The 20,689-nt window shown below is 49.3% G+C and overlaps 1 protein-coding gene across 1 annotated transcript in view; it reads left to right on the top strand.

Moving 5' to 3' along the window:
* KIF26B (kinesin family member 26B) overlaps window positions 1-20,689 on the top strand; it is a 417,933-nt gene that overhangs the window by 362,255 nt on the left and 34,989 nt on the right. The window contains exon 10 of the mRNA XM_047703850.1: window positions 2,041-2,200. Within this exon, the coding sequence (XP_047559806.1) occupies window positions 2,041-2,200 (160 nt within the window). The remainder of the gene's footprint in view (window positions 1-2,040; window positions 2,201-20,689) is intronic.

A 20,689-nucleotide genomic window follows, 5' to 3' on the forward strand; every position in this document is an offset into this window, starting at 1 on the left:
GCATGAGCAGCGGGGGTATGAGGCAGAGGGAGAGGAAGAGAGAGAGAATCCCAAGCAGTGGAGCCTGATGCAGGGCTTGATCTCACGACTCTGAGGTCGTAACTTGAGCCAAAGTCAATAGGCAGACACTTAACCAAGTAGCCTCCCAGGCACCCCTGCAATACGGCCTTAGCCATTTTAATGTCCTTCACCATCACTATCTAATAATATCAGTCAGTTCTGTTTGGTTTCAGTTATCTTTTCATTACGAGTCTCATTTTCTTCTTTGCATGCCTTCTTGATGGATGCTGGACATCTTTGTATTTTATAAATATATTTTTAAAAAAAATATTTATTTGACAGAGAGACACAGCAAGAGAGGGAACACATGCAGGGGGAGTGGGTGAGGGAGAAGCAGGCTTCCTGCCAAACAGGGAGCCCGTGCAGGGCTCGAGCCCAGGACTCTGGGATGCTTAACGACTGAGCAGATGCTTAACGACTGAGCCACCCAGGTGCTCTGTGTCTTATAAATATTCTTTTTTTTTTTTTTAAGATTTTATTTATTTACTTGTCAGAGAGAGAGAGGGAGAGCGAGCGAGCACAGGCAGACAGAATGGCAGGCAGAGGCAGAGGGAGAAGCAGGCTCCCCGATGAGCAAGGAGCCCGATGCGGGACTCGAACCCAGGACGCTGGGATCATGACCTGAGCCGAAGGCAGCTGCTTAACCAACTGAGCCACCCAGGCATCCCTTATAAATATTCTTAAGCATTGTTTTGGGTTATAGTTATTTCTAAACAGTTCAATCCTTTCTGGTCTTGCTTTTAAGATTTGGTAGGTGGGACCTGATCTATGCTCGTCTCGGGCAAAGCATTCCCTGCTACAGAAGCGAGACCCTTCTGGGTCCCCTACCCCATGCCTGGTGAAGTTTGAGGTTTCTAGTCTGGCTGTCGGAAACAGGCATTATTCCTGGCCTTGCGTGAGTGCTGTGTGCTGTTACCTCTAATCTTCCCGGGTGGCTACCTCCCCAGCTGTGTGGTTCCCTCGCATGCCTGTCCTGACCAGTACTCTGTTGAATACTTGAGGGGATCTCTGCAAATCCCACGTTCTCTTCTGTCTGGTACTCTGTCCTGACAGCTGTTGCCACCTTGGTCTCCCCGGACTGTCTCCAGTCTGTCTCCTCCGTTCTGGTAGTCCACTGCATCCTCCGAGAGCTCCCCATCCCTGAGCAGTAAGTGGGCACAGGCGGTGCTCACCTTGTTTGTTTGCCGCCTGCCAGGGATCACGGTCCTTCACTGCCTGATGTCTAGTGTCTTAGAAACAGTCGCTTTATACATTTTGTTTTTACGTTAGACCATTGATTTCATCCCTGTGACGTCATCTAGGCCAGAAGCAGAAGTCCTTGTGAGCAAGTGGCTTCTCTTTTCTGCACTTCTGCTTTCTCATCTATATTTCTACAAAGAACAAGGGGCATTCAGCTCACGGCTTTACTGCGGAACTGAATGCCACTGGTGCTTGTGCAGTGCCCGGCACTTGGTAGATACTCGGCAAATACTTGGGTCTTTCCCGGTCTCTGCACCTGGTTGTTACTTCTTCCTGATTTTTACATTGGGGTATCAACCCGATTGGTGGCTGAGCTCTCCGTCAGGGGCTCTGTGACGATCAACCAAAGCACATAATCACCCCTGAGCTCTTCCGATGCAACTGAGTCAGTTTCAGAATTCTACTCTCCAAAGAACACGTAGGTGCAAACCTTCTCCTCCTCGCGGGACATTTACCTTCTCTGAGGTCTCCTCCAATTCAACCTACAGGAATTACTCATTCGTTTATAGGATGAACGTCAGGAGGTTTTAGGTCAGTGATGTGTGGCAGACAGAATTCAAGAGGACCACACTGTTCGCAACCGAGCATGATTTTGTTGGGATTTCCTACTAATTCACGAATGTCGACCTTTTCCTTCCCCTTCTAGTTTTCCCTCCGGCTTCCTAAGGAGCTACCGGAAGGACAGATGAGCATTTGCCAGAACCTAACCACCTCTCTCTTCTCCTGTCTTCTCTGTGTCAGTGTCTGGAGGCCGCAGCCGTCTGCACCTCATCGACCTTGGCAGCTGTGTGAAAGCTCTTAGCAAAAACCGGGAAGGAGGCTCAGGGCTCTGCCTCTCACTGTCCGCTCTGGGCAACGTCATCCTGGCTCTTGTCAACGGCAGCAAACACATCCCCTACAAGTAAGTGATCCCTCCACTGGACGCATGGGCTGGGGCAACACCATGCCAGGGCTGGGCATGAGACCCTCGGTCCAGTGACATCTCGGGAAAGATGCACCCGATGGAGGGACAGTCTGGACCGCACGGTTAGCTCTTTGCCTGAACCAGCCTCTGCTAACGATTGTGTATCCCATGCGCTTCCGAATTCAGAAGTTGTGAAAATCCTTCCATTTGCCCCAGTCCTGACTTCAGCGGCTCAAGTCAGGGAGAATAGGAAGTTATCTCGGTTGGGGTCTCCAATCACAGTTGCCACTGGTAGGTCATTGCCGCCATCACACAGACCCTTCACGGGCATGACGGTAAAGGCGGGAATATCGAACTGCCCTTTCATTAAGAGTCGGGCTGTCCTATTTAACCAATAAAAATACAGGGTACCCAGAAAGATTTGGATTTCAGAGAAGCAACAAATAATTTTTTGAATGGAAGTATGCCCCCAGTATTGCATGAACATTTAGGAATCCTGTATTTTATCTGGCAACCCTACGTAGGAGAGCTTCTAAAACTTGCCACCGCCACCCACCATCCCCATGCAGATGTTTACCCCCAAGATCCCTTCTTTCTTTCCATTATGCTCCGAGAGGATGAATTTAGAGCTGCTCCTGTGTCTGGAATGGCCAACACCTGGCTATGTCATCTGTGCCCACGAATGACCCAGCCCAGGGCCACCCCTCACCACCACCACCACCCGGCTCAGCTCTGCCACTGAACAACGTGGTGATGGTGCTGGGTGCTCCCTGCTTATTCGGGGCTTTGCCAAGGCTCAGCTGTTCCCCTCACGAGCTCCCCGAACCGTCACGCACCGTAAACAGATGCTTCCGCTGTGTGTCTTCTCTGCGTCACAAGGATATGAGACTCAGAATGGTAGGAGGGTGGAAGGTTTTTTGTAAAATTTAGAACAGTGGAGCCAAGGAGTAATGATCCTCTGGTTGGGCTTACCCACATCGACGTCATTGCAAGAACACCTGTGGGGTTGCCGCGAGGATGAAGCAAAGGTACACAGTGTCTTTTTTTTTTTTTTTTTTTTTTTTTTAATCTGTAAAATCAGGCAAAATCTAAGTCACTGCTGCGCGGGAGGAAAAGCTAAGTCGGGCCATTTGTCCTATAATGAGGGAGATTCGGACAAGTCCTCGCCTTCTCCTTCCCCTCTGCCCTAGCTGTGACTCCCTTCACCGGGAGGACCGTTTGCACTCGGACTCCAGCACTTTAAGCGACAGGTGTAATCCCATGCGTCTCAGCTCCTGAAATTTGGAGACCTGGTGGGATAAACCCAGAAATGGTTTTCCCAGCCCTTGGAAGGACCCTTTCCTCTGAGGAAAAAATTTCAAGTTATAGGTTTATAAAGTTTTATTCGGTATCATTTCTGCAGCTGAAAAAACTCAAGGTGTTGTTACGAGGGAGGAAGGAAGGGAAGAGGGAAAAAAAGAAAGATCTGGACGGGTCCTGTCAGGGCTGCAGACTTAGAAAGAAAGCATACCGGCCTCAGTCAGACTCCCTGTCCATAAAAAGGGAGACATGCCTATTAAAGTGAGAATAGGTCACAATGTAAAAAAAAAAAAAAAAAATTTTTTTTCAAAATACCACGTTCTTGGTCGCTGATTATATATTTTACTTCTGGGTCTCTCACGTTGTTTCTGTGGAGTGACAGGCTTTTAGGATTTCAGTAACTATCTGTTGAACTGGCGGTTGGGAGGGAGGGAATGGATGAAAGGAAGCCCGTGAAATGACTCTTCATGCAGACAAAGTAACTTCCTTTGGGTTCTGGTTGCATTTCATTGTAAACATCCAGGGAAACCTCGAGAATTGTTTTTATTAGTAGTTGAAGGACAGTTACATGAAACATATGTGGCATCAGCTAGTCCCAAAGACCAGACATCCGCTCCCTGGGGAGGGCTGACAGAGTGTGACAGAGTGTGACCCCTCCATTCACCATCCCCTGCAGATATCTGTCTCCTTCACCTCCAGCTTTCTTCCTTCCCATGCTAGCTCTGTGGGGTGATGACTGCATTGTTGGCATGTCTGAAGTCAGCACAGACTTAACCAGCGCTCAGCGTCTGCTCAAGACCTAGACTTGAGCCACGGTCAGGACCCTCCTGGAGATCTTGCCCATTGCTCGGGGCCGGGAAACATGGAGGCCTGGCCGTCCTCCCCAGAACACTCGTTTACCAGTGACGCACCCAGCAGCCCTCAGTCCCTTGTGCCCATCTTCGTGTTCGAGCCTTGAAAGGCCCTTGCTGTGCTTGCCCCTCAGCTCCGCACATAGCCGGTCTTTGGCGCCTGTCCATCCCCTTTGCAGATGCATTCATCCAACTAGAAGCTCTCCCCTTTCACGGTCCGGGAAAAGAATGCAAAGATTTACTCCGATCCCCAAGCCCGGTGGTGGCAGGATCAAACTGCCTCAGTTTCCAGGGCTTGGAGACCTTGGTAGCACCGGGCCGACTTAGCCAACCTGCCCCCCCCCCCCCCCGCCCCAGCCTCATCAGGCCCCGAGATCTCTGAGCTGCCGGGGACGCGCCCAGCATGGGGCCCTTAGCGCAGGGCGGGAGGGCTGGGGTGTCCTTTATCAATTCAGTCAAGGCTCTAAAGCCACATTATGCTGCGTTTTGTTAGCACACTAAACACCTCTCACCAGTCAGACCTCATCTTTTCCGGGAGGGAGGGCGGAGGTTTCCTGCCCTGGCAGCTTTCTCTCATTCTTGCTCATGTGCAGCAAACACCAGGGAAACCAAACTCCACATGCCTTGCCCTCCCCCATCCCAGAGCCAAAGAATCCCCCCTCCCCCCTTCATCGGTCACCCTGGACAGTTCGGAGCTTGCAGCAGACACCAGGGATGCCTGGGAAATTAACTGAAATGAGCACAGAGGGGAGGCGATCTGTCCTCATTTTTCTTCTTCATCCTCTCTGTTTGTCCTTGTGAGCAAGCTAGAATGGGGGTTTGTAGTCATTACCCATCACAGGCACTCCTGTGGGCACCTCAGGGGTACCCCGAGTGGTTTTGACTTTGCAGATGATCTTGGCTTTGGAGCCGTCGGGTGGGCACGGCTCGGGCCACAGACTTGCCAGCCGATCCAAGTGTGATAAATCACAGGAGTTCACAGGAGCTTGCAGGGGAGGCCGGGAGACCACCAAGGGCCCCAGCCCCCCTCTTCAGGTCTGCACTAGCAGGCCGCACCTGTGACTCTCCAGCTCTGGGGCACGTCCTGTCTGGGGATCTCTGTGGCGGTCTGGAGCATCCGACTCCCCTCTATTGCTCATTTCAGGGATTTGCCATTCCTGCCTGCCCGCCCCTTCCTGGGCACCAACGTAATAGGAGTTTTCCCCAGTTGCTAGATGAGAAAAGAAACAGGCTGAGGCATTAACACATTCCCATGCTAGACCCCAGGATTGCAGACACACAGCCCTGGATCTGGCCCCCAGAAGGGTTACTGCAAGGATCTGGCCGTGGGAACTTAGCTCTGCCCTCGGTGCTCTCGTGTCCTGACTGATCTGCAGGACCATGGTCTTTCCAAGGACTCAGACATTCTAACCACCACCCAGTCTCTTGATAGAGAATTTTGGGGCCCTCGTAGATGTTGTCCCAGGAGGGGTACAGACCCTTAGGGGACCTACTCTCCATACTCGTCTACAGCTGCTACTGCGTTTGGAGAAAGAATGCCTTAACAGACCAAAAGACACGTTTGCCCGTTTTGCCAACAAGATGCTTGTCCTCTGTTTCCAAAGACCAGACATTTTATAATGTCTTGGTTTCCGTTTAACAAGAGGTCACGGAAGATCATTCCAAGACTCGTTCGTGCTGTGTCTGAGACTCTTCCTAAGGCGGCTTGAGACCCGTCTCTGTCGCGCAGCCCCAGGAAGGCCGGGACGCTCGATGCTCTGCTTCGACGGTTTGGTCCGCGGTTCCGACCAAGACCCGCTCCTTGTTTATTCATGTCAGTCGCTGACCTGTCTGGCATTTCCGAGCTTTCCCCTTCTTGGTGGCAAATCTGTTGGTGGCAACCAGGGAGCCTGAGGCAGGCTGTTGGGATGGAGGTAGGAGCTCATGATAACCCCATCACGGGGGCCACGTCGAGGGGCTTCTACTCCACAGAAGCAGTAAGGAGCCCGCCATGAGGGTGTGGGATGGGAGCACCTTTCCTCCTCAGGCCCTCGTGGGGTGGCGAACCAAGGCCATATTAAGAACCTTCCTGGATCAGAGCAGCTCGTTCAGGCCAGCGAGCAGCCCTGGAAACTCCAAATCAAGTCCGTGTCTTGTGGAGAAATGACTTTTCATAAGCCGAGGCAGCTTTCCCGGAATGTCCACACTGCTTCTCATGCCGGCGGGGGTGAGGGGTGTGGAACACAGGGGTGGCACCCGTGGCCCCGGGCCTGAACTCAGGAGGCCTTTCCAGGACTTGCTTCTCTGTGTAAGGCAGACCTGCCCTTTCCTTGCCGTGAGAAATGTTTTCTCCCAGTGGCCACTTGGATAGTTTCTGCTCTCCCTAAACCAGAGACCCACTCAGTGTCCGTGAAACTCAGGAAGGGCGTTATAGATCAGTATTACCTGCAAAATTATTTCCCCGGTTCATGCAGGAGATGATAGGCTTGTCCAGATGTATATTATTTACACCTAGTATGAAATTACAGGTATTTTCCAGGAAAAAAATGTAAAGGAATAATAGTTCTCCAGGTTTACCGACGATAGCGCAGAACAGAAACTTGGTTAAGAATCTTCCCGTGAGCGTGTGCGTGCGTGTGTGTGAGAGACACACACATATTTAGCAACCTTTAAATGTACATTAATGCCATATTATCTCCTCCTGATTTACAGGGAGAACATCAATTTAGAACTATTTGCACGAACTCCGGATACCAGTTTATAGCATTCCCTGTTTAGAAATAAAATAACTAAAGTCTCGGGTTGCCAGGCAACCACAGCAATAGTAATTCTTAGATTGCTGCTTGAAAAATACTCATTTTTATACATTTTAATGACTGTTAGGATGCAGAGAAAGCAGGTCCGGAAGAATCACCAGGACATAGACACCCCTCCTCTCCCTTGTTTTGTTTTGTTTTGTTTTAGGAGATTTGAACATTCTTTCTTTTGTTCTTCCCTCCTAGCTCCATTTACTTCCCTGGCCAGTGGTATCTTCATATTCAATTATGGGTATTTCCAGAGATTGATATTATTTTCTTAAGAGTTTAGCCACCACTCCCAGTAAATAGAGTCACACAGGTCACTCGGGGAGATACGAGGCTGTCTGGGAATCGGCTGGGTCATGAACCCCAGGTTCAAGCATCAGTCCTTTCTCTACTGCCTTGGCTCACAAACTCCGTTCGGGCTAGTTTCCCCCATCGTCCGTGGCTCACCCCCACTAGATGATGGGCCATGTGCTCGGAGGACTGGATAGAAACGGAGACGTCCTCGTTTCCCACTTGGCTCTTCCAACAGTTTCCTTCCTTTCCGTTCGGTCCCAGAGATTATGAACAAAACCCTCTTCCCTGCAGATTCTGAACCAGTTGGCAAATAGTTACAAGAGTACAACTGGGAGCTGGAACAGTCTATCTGCTTAATCCTGGCAGAGTGCAGGGAGGTCCCCTGTCCCTCCACAGACCAGATGCCAGGACCCACCCACGGGCAGAATCGGGCCAGCAGGGCGGTCAGGTGCCCGGGCAGCTCCGTGGCTGATGTGCAGGAGAGAACGTGTGAGTTGCAGGGAGAGAGACGGACGGACAGACAGCGTTGGGCTGGAGCCGCCCAGCCTCGCCGGGCAGACCTTTCTTGTACCATGCAAGGAAGCGAATAAAAGGGCAGATAGAAAGGCGAGAACGTTTTCTTCAATCTTTCCAAGGGGGCAGAGGTTCCGAAATGTGGACTTGCCGGGTCGCAGGGAGAAGCAGCGCGTCGTTTCCAATACTTGTTTTCTGGTTCTCCGGCAACGTCCTGGGTAGTTAGTCTGGGGCGTGAATGAGCCCTGACTTCGGCTCATTTCGTCCTGGGAGCATGAGGATGACGGTTCGTTGTCCCTGTCCTCCGACTGTGCCTCGGAAACCGCTCCAGGTGCTCGACCGGCGTCGCTCAGCCCAGGTACAGCCGCATGGCACAGGCCCGACTGAGCACGCTCGAGCCGCAGCTGGGAAGCCAGAGACAGGAGGGCCGAGTGGCTTGGCCACGTTGGCACAGCTGGTGGGTGCTTCGCTGCCCCCGCCCCGTGCCACGCTGCTTCCTCACTCAGTGTCTGGGACACGCTCAGTCAGGGACACGCTAAGATGGTGGGAAGTGAAGGCGAAGCTCCAAGGGGGGGGCCCGGCTGGGGCCAGCGGTGCAGGCAGGGGCGGCAGCGTCCACGCTTCCTTGTCTTGGGGATGGCCACGGGGCGGGGGCGGGGGGCAGGCGGACTCCCAGAACCTTGTGGCGGTGGGCAAAGTGGGATGGGGAGGGTGGAGGAGGGAAGGGCACCCACGCCATCGAACCTGCATCAGAAGTACCAGGGGCACCTGGGTGGCTCAGTCGTGTTTCTAGGGTCCTGAGATCAAGCCCCACATCAGGCTCTCTGCTCAGTTAGGAGCCTGCTTCCCCCCTCTCTCTCTGCCTGCCTCTCTGCCTACTTGTGATCTTGCTCTCTGTGTCAAATAAATAAATAAAATCTTTATTAAAAAAAAAAAAGAAAGAAATACCAGCTAAGGGTGTGGGACTGAGTGAAACCCTCCTCACTCAGCATCTGCACGCAGACCCCGAGGTAGAAGGTTGGAGAACAGGGCTTGGGTTGACCTCTTTAAATGGCGCTCAGTGGGACTTGTATTCCAGCTGCCGCGATCCTTGTCAAGTGTCATAGGGCCTCTGTCTTTCTTAATTTTGTCTTTCTTGATTTCTTAATTTCTATGCTCCGGCCCGACAGTGTGCGGGGCCTTTCCACCGGCCCACTGATGGGAGAGAAGCTACACGTTCCACGATGCTCTCTCGGGCTGCAGGGCCCCCGAGACCCCCCCACCTCAGCCCCTCACCTGCCTCACTGGGTGGGGGGCTCCAGCAGGAAAAGGGTGACCGGGTTCCCTGCTGGGCACGGCCATCCGAGGAGACAGACTTTCCGGCCCTCTCTAGTTTCTAGGAGGTGGAAATTTCTAGAAGGTGCGTGGAGGCATTTCTGGGTGAAAAGATTCCTGTCAGAATAGGAGAGGTTATCACCCAGCCTGCGTCTCGAAGTTTTGATGGGGACGAGAAAGGCAAGGAAGGGAGGGCCTGGGGGGGAGAGTGACAGCCGGCTGTCAGGGCCCGGGATAATGAGCTGCCTCCGACACCCGGCTAACAAGAGCAGCTGTGGGGGTTTCCACAGCTGGCCGATAAGGCAGTCAATCCATCAGCTGGAATTTGGGAAGTTTCTTCAGGCGTGGCTCCCAAGGAACTCTGTGGTCACATGCCCGTGGTGTGTACGAGCTGGTCTGCAACACGGGCTGGGCAGCCGATGCTGAGCTGTGAGCCCTGGTGTGGGTCCCCTTCTCCCATCCCCCCACCCTCCTGCTCCCCCTCCTCTGGCAACCAGCCATCTGTTCTCTGGATATGAGTTCGGGTTTCTAAATTCCACATGTAATTACGATCCTACAGTATTTGTCTTTCTCTGACCTCTTTCTTGGAGCGTCACGCCCTCAAGGGCAGCCATGTTGTCACAAGTGACAGGACATAACTTTTTAATGGCCAAATAATGTTCCATTATATTTATATGCACATGTGTGTGACAGAGAGCGTGGGTGGGAGTGCGTGTAACATTTTCTCCATTCTTCCATTGACGGGCCCTTCGAGGGATCATCCTGTCTTCCTCAATTTTGAAAGGCCAAATGGATCGTAATTAACCTTTTGTTAAAATGGGAAGCTCATAAGTTGATTCAACGAGAGTCTGTGGGGGAGGGGGGCAACGGGGAGGACTATATGGGGAGGACTATATGGGGAGGACTGCCGCCAGATAGGGACATTTAATTTGAGAGAATCCAGCCCTGTGGACTCTGCACCGAGAGAGACATAACAGCTTAAGCACTGGAACGTCTCTGCCTACAACTTCCCTCGACCAGTCCCTTGAGCCTGAGGGCGAGCGGGCATTGGGGGTCAGAGGCAGCTGTGCCCTCGGTTGTATCTGAACATCCCACTGACCAGGGTGGGATTCAAATCTTTAAAGACCGAGACTTTTCAGGTGAGATGGTCCTTCAATAGAAGGCAAGTCCTTTTGCTGCTTTGGTTGGAACCATGATGTGTCCCAACACTGGAACAAAACTTGACCGTGTTGGGCCCCCCCCCCACCCCGCAAAGGGAAGAGTTTTCTTCCAAAGAGATTTCCAGGACGAAGCTTAATGATGCAGATTTGACCGTACACTTCCGAGCCCAAGGGATCCATAGACTTGACCTCCATTCGTCACGGGCTCAGCTCTGCTCTGCCCGGGAAGGTGGATTCTGACCCGAAGGACCTGGCTAGCGGTTTTCCGGGACTGTTTCTGTTCTAAGCCAGACAGAGGCTACCAAGCACCTAAGAAACAGTTTGGAATATAGTCAGCAGAGTATCTGTGAGTACTTCTACCCATGCAGTTCTTCCCTTACTCATTCAAAAATATTTATCGGACCCCGACAATATGCAGGGCCCCGGGGATGCAGCAAATAACACAGAGGCTCTCCCCTCTGGGACAAGTCACACTCTAGCGGAGACGCCGATGCCCACTTAGCCGGTCCCACACGCCGTAACGTGTGAGCGCCCAGTGTTCACCCCCCACTGGGGGAAGAAGGGCCCAAGTAAGGCGGAGGGAATCAGAAGGGCTAGAGCAAAGGCTGTCTGGGCAGACGGGGTGACTGAAAGCCCTGGGCTCATCTATACCGCTCTCTCGTTCCCGCACATGCCAGCTTTGTCAAGTGTCCCACAGCCCGTCCTCAAAACCCCTGAGCCATTGGCAGCACGCTGGCCTCGGCCACAGTGATGTCGATCCTGCCTGACACAAATCATGATCTACTGCCCAGCCAAACGCAGGACTTGAGTCCGCCGCTAATTGTTACCTTTAATGATAACTAATGATCGTCTCTCCAGTCGTGCTGCTGCTGGAAGAAAACAGCCAAACTGGGTCGTTCGGGGCCAGTGCACAGAGTGCCTGAGATGCCCCTGGGCGCCCGTGATCGCTCAAGGGTGGCCAGATTTAGGCACAATTAGGCATTAGAAGGGACGGAGCATACAAATGAGTTGGGGTTTAATTCATTAAGAAACTGTCTTGAACGTTAATGGAGCTTCAATCAGAGTATCCGACCATAAATTCTCACCTGTTTCACAACTGGTTCAGGCTCAACTGAGCATTAATAGATTTTTTTTGTCCATGCAAATGAGGTGATAATTTAGCTCATGTGTAATTGAACAATTTTCACATAGTTACATTTGCAGACCAGTTAAGTTGTATCAGATCGTCTAATGTACCAGTAATTCTTTAACTAACACAGAGCTGAGTTTCATTTGGGTCTACCAAAGAGAGAACCAGAGAGAATCAGAGGTCAGAGTAAATCTGTTAATAAGGAAGGATAGTCGACTTTAGGAGACCTGACAATACTCAGTCCTCTTGTGGGGGGGGCACCCGGCATGGCTCTTCATTTTTGTTTGGATTTTCTCTTATCCTGCTCCCTAGCAGCGAGATCAGGACAAATTGTAGTGGGGAGGGGTGGCAGTGGTGGTTCTTGGTTTGGGGTTTGTAAGCATACATTTCCTAGTTCTTTGTCCAAGTGCTGGTTTTTTCCAAGGGTTACACGTGTGTGTGCCCTTGAAGCCTGCGTCAGGCCCTTCCCACTGCGTCTGGGTTCCCGCTCCCCCGCACCTGGCCATCTCTGCACACGGCCCCCCGGCACCGAGGACTAAACTCTATAGGTGTTTTCGAGAGTGTGGAGAGCACTTGCATGCCGTTTTGGGAACAAAGTTCACTACCCTTCGCTCGGGGCAAGGGCCATACGCTGCTTCTGTCTGAGGATGCTCTCTGGCGAAGGCAGTGTCACAGTGCTCCATGCACCTGCTGATGTCACCCCCTTCTACAAATCCTACAGTGGCTTCTTGGTGGCTGCAGGGTGGAGTTCAGACCTTTTTTTTTTTTTTTTAAGATTTTATTCATTTACTTATTTGACAGAGACACAGAGAGAGAGAAGGAACACAAGCAGTGGGAGAGGGAGAAGCAAGCTCCCCGCTGAGCAGGGAACACGAGGTGGGGCTCGATCCCAGGACCCCGGGATCATAACCTGAGCTGAAGGCAGATGCTTAATGACTGAGCCACCCAAGCGCCCAGAGTTCAAACCCTTTTATGGTCCGTGAAGCTTTTCGTCCTTTGGACCACACCCACCTTTCCAACCATGGAAACTACCTCCAGGTTCCCGAACCCCCATGCTGTCTCTTGGCCTCAAGGCTGTGTACATGCTACTTTTTCTGCCTACAGATGTCCTTGTTTGTTTGTTCGTTCATTCATTCATTCATTCATTCTTCCAGTGACTGGTTCCCAAGAACGTGCTATAATTCCATACGATCCTGGATCCTCTTCTTCAGTTACTGACTTTCTGTTTATTTCTCCTACAAGTTTTCATTGTGAAATCTGCCGTATACACAGATGTGGAAACACATCTGCCCAGTCTACAGACCAACAAATCAGACACCCGGGGGCCCACCGCCCAGGTTAGGAAATAGAATATTTAGAAGGTCCGTGTGTTATTCCAGGACCCCATAGCCCTCCCGCCTTTCCCGGAGGTGACCGCCATGCTGAATTTTGTGTGTATTGTCCCCTCGCTTGCCTTACACTTTTACCACCTAAATTTGCATCCAACACAATATATACTGTTTGGTTCTGTTTGATTTTGAACTTTACGTAAATGGAATCATACTGTCTCCTTGGCTCTTCTCGAACTTCCTTTTTTCAACCAATATTTCATTTTTGACATCCATATTGATGTGTGGAGCTATAGCTTATTAATTTTCTTTGATGGATGATTTTTCCGCTGTCGGAGGATATCACAGAGTATTGGTTCTTCTCTTGATGGATTTCCAAGAGATTTTGGAAAATTGGTTGTTGAATTTTTGTCTAATCCATTTCTGCATCTAATGAGGTGATCGTGTGGTTTTCTGCCTTTAATCCTTTAATATGGTAAATTACATTAATCAATTTTTTAATATTAAAAATCCTTGCAGCCCTTCCTGCTTATTCTTCAAGGCTTACCTGCAATATTATCTCCTTTTTGAAGCCTTGTCGGATCTCCTTTCCTCCTTCCTGCCTCTTTGTTCCAGGAAAGTTGTTTCCCTCCTATAATCCCCTATGGCATTCTGAAGGTATTATATTATAGGCACTGATGTTATATTTTAATTATTTGTTTACATACTGATCTATCATATGAGCACATCAAGATACTGATAGTCTTTAATTTCCAGGTTCCTTATTTTTGCACTAATTTGCAGTAAATCAACCTGATTGGAACCTCCCCCTGCCCCTTTTAATTGAAATGTAGTCGATGCACAGTATTACATCAGTTTCAGGCGTAGAGCATAGTGATTCGACAAGTCTGTACGTTATGCTGGGTTTGCCACAAGTGTAGCTGCTGTCTGTCCCCATACAACGCTATTTCACTACCATCTACTGTGTTCTCTATGCTGTGCCTTTCATCTCCATGACTCATTCTTTCCATAACTGGAACCCTGTATCTCCCGCTTCCCGCCCCCGTTTTGCCCATCCCCCACCCCAGTGATCATCAATATGTTCTCTCTATTTGTGAGCCCATTTCTGCTGTGGGTTCTTTGGCTTTTCAGATTCTACATATAAATGAAATCCTATGGCATTTATCTCTCTCTGTTGGACTTCTTTTCCTTAGCATAATGCTCTCTCGGCCATCCATGTTGATGCCAATGGCAAGATTTCTTTCCTTTCATGGCTGAGTAATATTCCATTGTGTGTGTACACGACCTCTTCTGTATCCATTCATCTATCTGTGGACACTGGGCTGCTTCTGTATCTTGGCTGTTGTAAATAATGCCGCCATAAACATAGGGATACATGTATCTTTCTGAAATAATTTTTTCTCCTTGGGGTAGATACCCAGTAGTGGAATTATTGGAATATACGGTATTTCCACTCTCAACTCAACTCTCAGGAACCTCCGTACTATTTTCCACAGCGACTGGTCCAGTTCACATTCCTACCAACAGGGCACGGGGCTTTCCCCTTCTCTGCATACCTGCCAACACTTGTGGTTTCTTGTCTCGATTCTAGCCATTCTGGCAGGAGGAAGGTGGCATCTCATTGTGGTTTTGATTCGCATGTCCTGATAATGAGTGATGTTGAGCATCTTTTCACATGTCTGTTGGCCATCTGTATGTCTGTTCTGGAAAAAAAAAAAATGTTTATTTAGGTCCCCTATTTTTGATCACATTATTGGGATTTTTTTTCATGTTGAACTAAGTTCTTTATGTATTTTGGATATTAATTCCTCATTGGATATGTCATTTGCAAATATCTCCTCCTGTTTAGTAGGTTGTCTTTCATTTTGTTGATGGTTTCCCTTGCTGTGCAAAAGCTTTTTATTTTGGTATAGTCCCAATAGTTTGTTTTTGCTATTGTTTTCTTTGCTTGAAGAGACATACCTAGAAGAATGTTTCTATGGCTGATATAAAAAAGATCATGGCCTGTGTTTTCTTCTATAAGGTTTATGGTTTTGGGTCTCACATTGAGGTCTTTAATCCATTTTGAGTTTATATTTGTGCACGGTGTAAGAACGTGGTCCAGTTTCATTCTTTTGCAAATAGCTGTCCAGTGTTCCCAACGCCATTTGTCGAAGAGACCGTCTTTTCCCTGTTGTATATTCTTGTCAGCTTTGTAGTAGATTAATTGAACTTATAATCCTGGGTTGACTTCTGGGCTGTCTGTTCTCTTCCACTGATATGTGTGTCTGTTTTTGTGCCCGTTCCCTACTGCTTTGATGACTCCTGCTTTGTAGTATAGCTTGAAATTAGAGATTCTGATGCCTCCAGCTTTAGTCTTCCTTATCAAGGTTGCTTCACCTAGAATCTTCTGTGGGTCCATAAAAATTTTAGGATTATTTGTTGTAGTTCGGTGAAAAATGCCATTGGTATTTTGATAGGGATGGCACGGAATCTTTAGATTGCTTTGGCTAGTTTGGACATGTTCACAATTTTGATTCCTCTAACCCATGAGCATGGAATGTCTTCATTTGTGTTGCCTTTAATTTCTTTTATCAGTGTTTTATCGTTTTCGGAGTAGAGATCTTTATAGCAATCAAAATGTATTTGATTCTTTTGGAGCAGGTGTAAATGGAATTTTTTTTCTTAAACTCTCTTTCTCTTACTTCATTCTTAGTATATAGAAATACAACCAATTTCTGTAGGTTTATTTTATATCCTGCAGCTTTACTGGATGCATTACTTACTTCTAAGAGGTTTTGGGTAGAGTCTATAGAGGAACGCTCCTTTTTCAGCAGGAGGTGTAAGTCAGACGTCTGCCCTTCAACTTTTGGTGGCCTGCCTCACAGCGTGGGTGGGGCTTTATTGTTCATCAGGATCAACTTCCTACCATGGCTGAGAGGACAGTCTCGCTTGTATAAAGCCCAGGAAAGTGCCTGTGGGCCCTTCCCACTTCTGGTTCATTGACTCACCTCTATCACCGTAAGGAATGGACAGACCCACAGCCCAGAGCCCTTGACAATCAAACTCTGAAAAAGCACAGGGCGCCTGGGTGGCTCAGTGGGTTAAAGCCTCTGCCTTTGGCTCAGGTGATGATCCCAGGGTCCTGGGATCAAGTTCCGCATCGGGTTCTCTGCTCAGCAGGAAGCCTGCTTCCCTTGCCTCTCTGCCTACTGGTGATCTCTGTCTGTCAAATCAATAAATAAAATCTCTTTTAAAAAAATTCTGCAAAAGCAAACCTCCCCACTCGATTTCTTACTAGAATAATGAGACTCTTCTTGACAATTTCCTTTGCAAAAGGAGAACGGCATCTTTAAAAGCCATACACTTTGGGGCACCTGGATGGTACAATCCGTTGAACATCTGAGTCTCGATTTTGGCTGAGGTCGTGATCTCATGATTGTGAGATCGAGCCCCGCGTTGGGATCGGCGCTTAGCACAGACCCTGCTTGAGATTCTCTCTGCTCCTCCCCCTGTGCTTGCTCGCTCGCTCACTCTCAAGTAAATAAATCTTTAAAAAAATGAATAAAAAATAACAACCATACAATTTGACCTTTCCAAAAGCCAAAGGCTCTCCTCACCGGAGTCATTTATTTGAGCCTATAATTTGTAAATGCCAAGAACGATGTGATTTTTTTCCCTAAAAGCCTTCTGGAAGGAGTCCAAATCACCCTCTCGTCATTAAGTCTTCTGTTCAAGGACCCATGTAAGGGTCTTGGAACCGTGGGCGTTGTGCAGCAGCAATGAGCACCAGAGCCACCACTTTGAGTATTTGCTGAGCACACGTCCCATCTACATGGTACAGACGTTCTCTTTTCACCTTCACATGAACCCTAGAGGTAGAGGCTGTTGTCCTTCCCTTTCTAGAGATGGAGATGGCGAGACACAGAAAGGCCTAGCAAATCACCAGCTGTCACAGCTACAGTAACTGGGAAGTCAGGATTAGAACTCAGGTACTGGGGCTCAAAACTCGCCCTTCCATTCACTGCACCATTCCCCAGGGCACAGAGTTAGACCAGACGGGACCTGGGCTCAGGCCTCACTCTGCCCCGGCTGCCTCTGTGACTTAAGGATGCTCCGGCTCCATCTGGACAAGGAGGAGAAGGTTCCAGCCTGTTGTGAGTAGCACAGAGGAAGGCATCTGGTGCTCCGTGAACCGCTGTGAGAATGTGACCACGATCTCTCAGGTCTCTTTCAGGGTCATTATCAGGCCTTTCGGAGTCCTGTATAGACCCCAACCCATGAGGAGCTCAGGCGCAGAACTTGACTGTGACCTCAGAGCTCAGCTGTGTGTCCTCGTGGTACCAGTGAGCTGCGACTCCCTGCCGGCCTCATAATCCTTGGGTTCTCATGAACACAGCCCGCATCTCCGATGCGCTGAGGGTATGTTCCCTGCATTCACTACCCATGGGGACGGGACTTTTGTCTCGGGCCATCCCCATGTTAAACCCACTGTCCTCTGTCTCACTCCTCCTGGGAGCAAAGAGTAGACGCGAACGTGTAGGAACCCATTAGAGACGGAGGTCAAGCATCTCTCCGCGTGCCACAGCCTGATTCCAGAGGGCTGGGTGCGTCTCTGCGGAATCCGGAGGAAACAGATGTGGCTGACCCCATGGCCAGCCCCAGGACCCACCACGAGAAAGTGGTTTCTAGTGCATTTCAATCTGTTCTCTCAGGGTTTGAGCACGTGAAGCAGAATCCCCCCCAACCAAGCCCCATGCCATATAGATTTGAGTAGAAAGCGAGTTGAGCCAGAGGCTCCCAAGCATAAGGTCCTGAAACTCAATTCCTTACATGGTGGGGGCTGGCTGGGAAGACACCGGCTTCCAGTCACGACTGTCCCAACTAGAACCCCCAAAGGCATTTCTCATACAACGATTTTACTCACTAGAACGACAACTTGGAAGACGCCACAGTGGAGCCAACGCAATTGCTTTTTTAATCTTCACCTCAACCCCATGGGGCCACCACTGGAAATTGGCCAAAGGAAGTTCATTCCAAGTGTCCTTTGTCACAGCAGCCTGGGGCTTGCGGAAGTCAGAAGAAAGCTCTGCGGCCACACTTGACTTACCCCTCCTCGTGGAGCCAGTAAGGGACAGAATCACAAACAAGTGAAGTTTGGTGCCTGTGTCCCACTGCTGCCTCTCCACTTAAGCCTGCCCCTCACGCGGCCCTCCCTGCCTCCCCCCTCCACGGCTGACCCCGAGGCCTTCATTAACTCCACACCAGCAACAACACCGAGGTCCTCTGCAGCTCTCGCTTCTCCTGCTCTGTGATGGGGCCACATCTCAGCTCAGGTTAAAACGGTCCTGTCTAAGGACGGTCTGGCCCCCGGGAGCATTATCACTCTTCCCAACCTCATCAATGCTTGCGTTGTCTGATTGAAAAGCGTGTGGCTGTCAGGTGGGTGTCCTATCAGATTAATGCCATATCAGAGTAATTTTAATTCCTTACCGTTGGGTATCTTCTCATGCTTGTTGCTTAGTACTCTCTGTCCCTGTCCTCTCGTTCACATCTTTTGCTCGGTTTTCTGTGGAGCTGCTTTTCTTTGTGTTCATCAGTTTGCAGGAATTCTTTGTAAACTCTGACTCCTACTATTTTGCTGAATTTGTCAAATTCCCACAGATCTGCAAGACTCCTTTGGTCGTATACCGGGTGTCCAAAAATGCAGGGGGATCTGTCTCTGGGCTCTTCCCGCATGCCGATACCACATGGTCGCAGCCCCGTCGGGCTCTATGGCATGCCGTTTTCCCTCGAATGCCTTTTTGTGCTTCACTATCTCCTTCCTTCTGCTTTCTTTTGGTTTGCTTTGCCATTCTATTTTTATCTCCATCTTAAGATGGCTACTTGGCTTAATTTTCTCTCTTTCTTGCTCTGTAATATAAGCCCTCGATGCTGTACATTACCCACTAGGAACTGCTTTGTCTGTATCCTCAAGTTTTTATAATGACGATTGTTTTCACTATCATGAGGTCAACCTAGTTTCTAGTTTTTATTCTCTTTGCCGTTTGAGCCATGGGACTAATGTCCGCAGCTGAGTTATTTGAATTCTGTTCATTCCTTCTGGGGCTTGCTTCGCTCGGGCAGGTACAGAGCACCAAGGGCTAGCGGGAGCCACCGTTAGAGGACTCTAGCATTATTATTATTGTTATTGTTGCTGCCGTTGTTGTTATTAGCCCCTTCTGAGGGTTCCATCCCAAACCCCATATATTAGCAGATCTTCCCGCTCTGTCTGCTTGAACAGACGTGGAATGCATGCGTTCTCTGTCTCTCTCTCTCCAGCTCTCTCCTTTTTCTTTTATTTTGCCTGCGAACTGTGGCTGCCTTGGCCTCCCCAAATTCTGAATTTTGTCTCCCCGTCTCAGTAGCGTGACTGCCTGGCTCTGTCAGGGCGTCCTTCTCGGTCGTGTGGCCTGTCTGGGTGGTGAGCTGGGGTGTTTGCGAGGCCTCCCATGGTTTGTTCTCCTCTCAAAGATTACTCTTCTCTGCTCTTCTTGTCCCCGTATCCCAAACCCATCTTCGTGCTAATATTTTGTCTGGTTTCCTGGTTTTTAAGGCTAGAGGGTAGATCTAGTTCTGTTATTTTCTTTTTTTTTTCCCCCAGCACGGCCAGAAGCAGAAATTGGGCATCTCCGATGAATTTCTTGCTTATTTTGTTTCTTTAAATATCTTCATTTCCTGAAGCATGTTAATCAACTTTTTTTTTTTTTCTTTCTTTTTTTTTTTTTTTTACAGCTTTATAAACATATATTTTTATCCCCAGGGGTACAGGTCTGCGAATCGCCAGGTTTACACACTTCACAACACTCACCATAGCACATACCCTCCCCAATATCCATAACCCCACCCCCTCTCCCAACCCCCTCCCCCCATCAACCCTCAGTTTGTTTTGTGAGATTAAGAGTCACTTATGGTTTGTCTCCCTCCCAATCCCATCTTGTTTCATTTACTCTTCTCCTACCCCCTCGACCCCCCATGTTGCATCTCCTCTCCCTCATATCAGGGAGATCATATGATAGTTGTCTTTCTCCGATTGACTTATTTCGCTAAGCATGATACCCTCTAGTTCCATCCACGTCGTCGCAAATGGCAAGATTTCATTTCTTTTGATGGTTGCATAGTATTCCATTGTGTATATATACCACATCTTCTTTATCCATTCGTCTGTTGGTGGACATCTAGGTTCTTTCCATAGTTTGGCTATTGTAGACATTGCTGCTATAAACATTCGGGTGCATGTGCCCCTTCGGATCACTACGTTTGTATCTTTAGGGTAAATACCCAGCAGTGCAATTGCAGGGTCATAGGGTAGTTCTATTTTCAACATTTTGAGGAACCTCCATGCTGTTTTCCAGAGTGGTTGCAATCAACTTTTTGTTGTTCACTTGTAATCTGTGTTCCAACGGCTCGCTCGACAGTCTCTTGTTTCTGCTGGGTCTTTCTCATGGTGCCTTATTTGTCTGTGTGTGTTTCTGCCCCGGGGCGATTCATTTGCATTCACTTTTTTTGTGTGTGAGAATTCTTCAAGGCTGAGGATAAAGATGGTTTACTTTAGCATTTGTGTTTACTTCTGCTCGGTGCCCGGGATCACCACCAGCTGAGGACACTCTCTGTTATATTCCCAGCTTGAACTATTTTGGACCTCCCAGATACCAAGAATTCAAACTGCCGACTTGTGTGAACCCAGCCTGTGGTTCCAAATTCTCGGTACAATTTCTTTTCTACTTAGAGCCGTACTTCAAGACAGACACGGCTTATATAGTGAGGGGAGCAGGTGTTCCCGAACGGGGTCTTCCT

Source organism: Lutra lutra, chromosome 15, assembly GCF_902655055.1.
Source record: "Lutra lutra chromosome 15, mLutLut1.2, whole genome shotgun sequence".
NCBI lineage: Eukaryota > Metazoa > Chordata > Mammalia > Carnivora > Mustelidae > Lutra > Lutra lutra.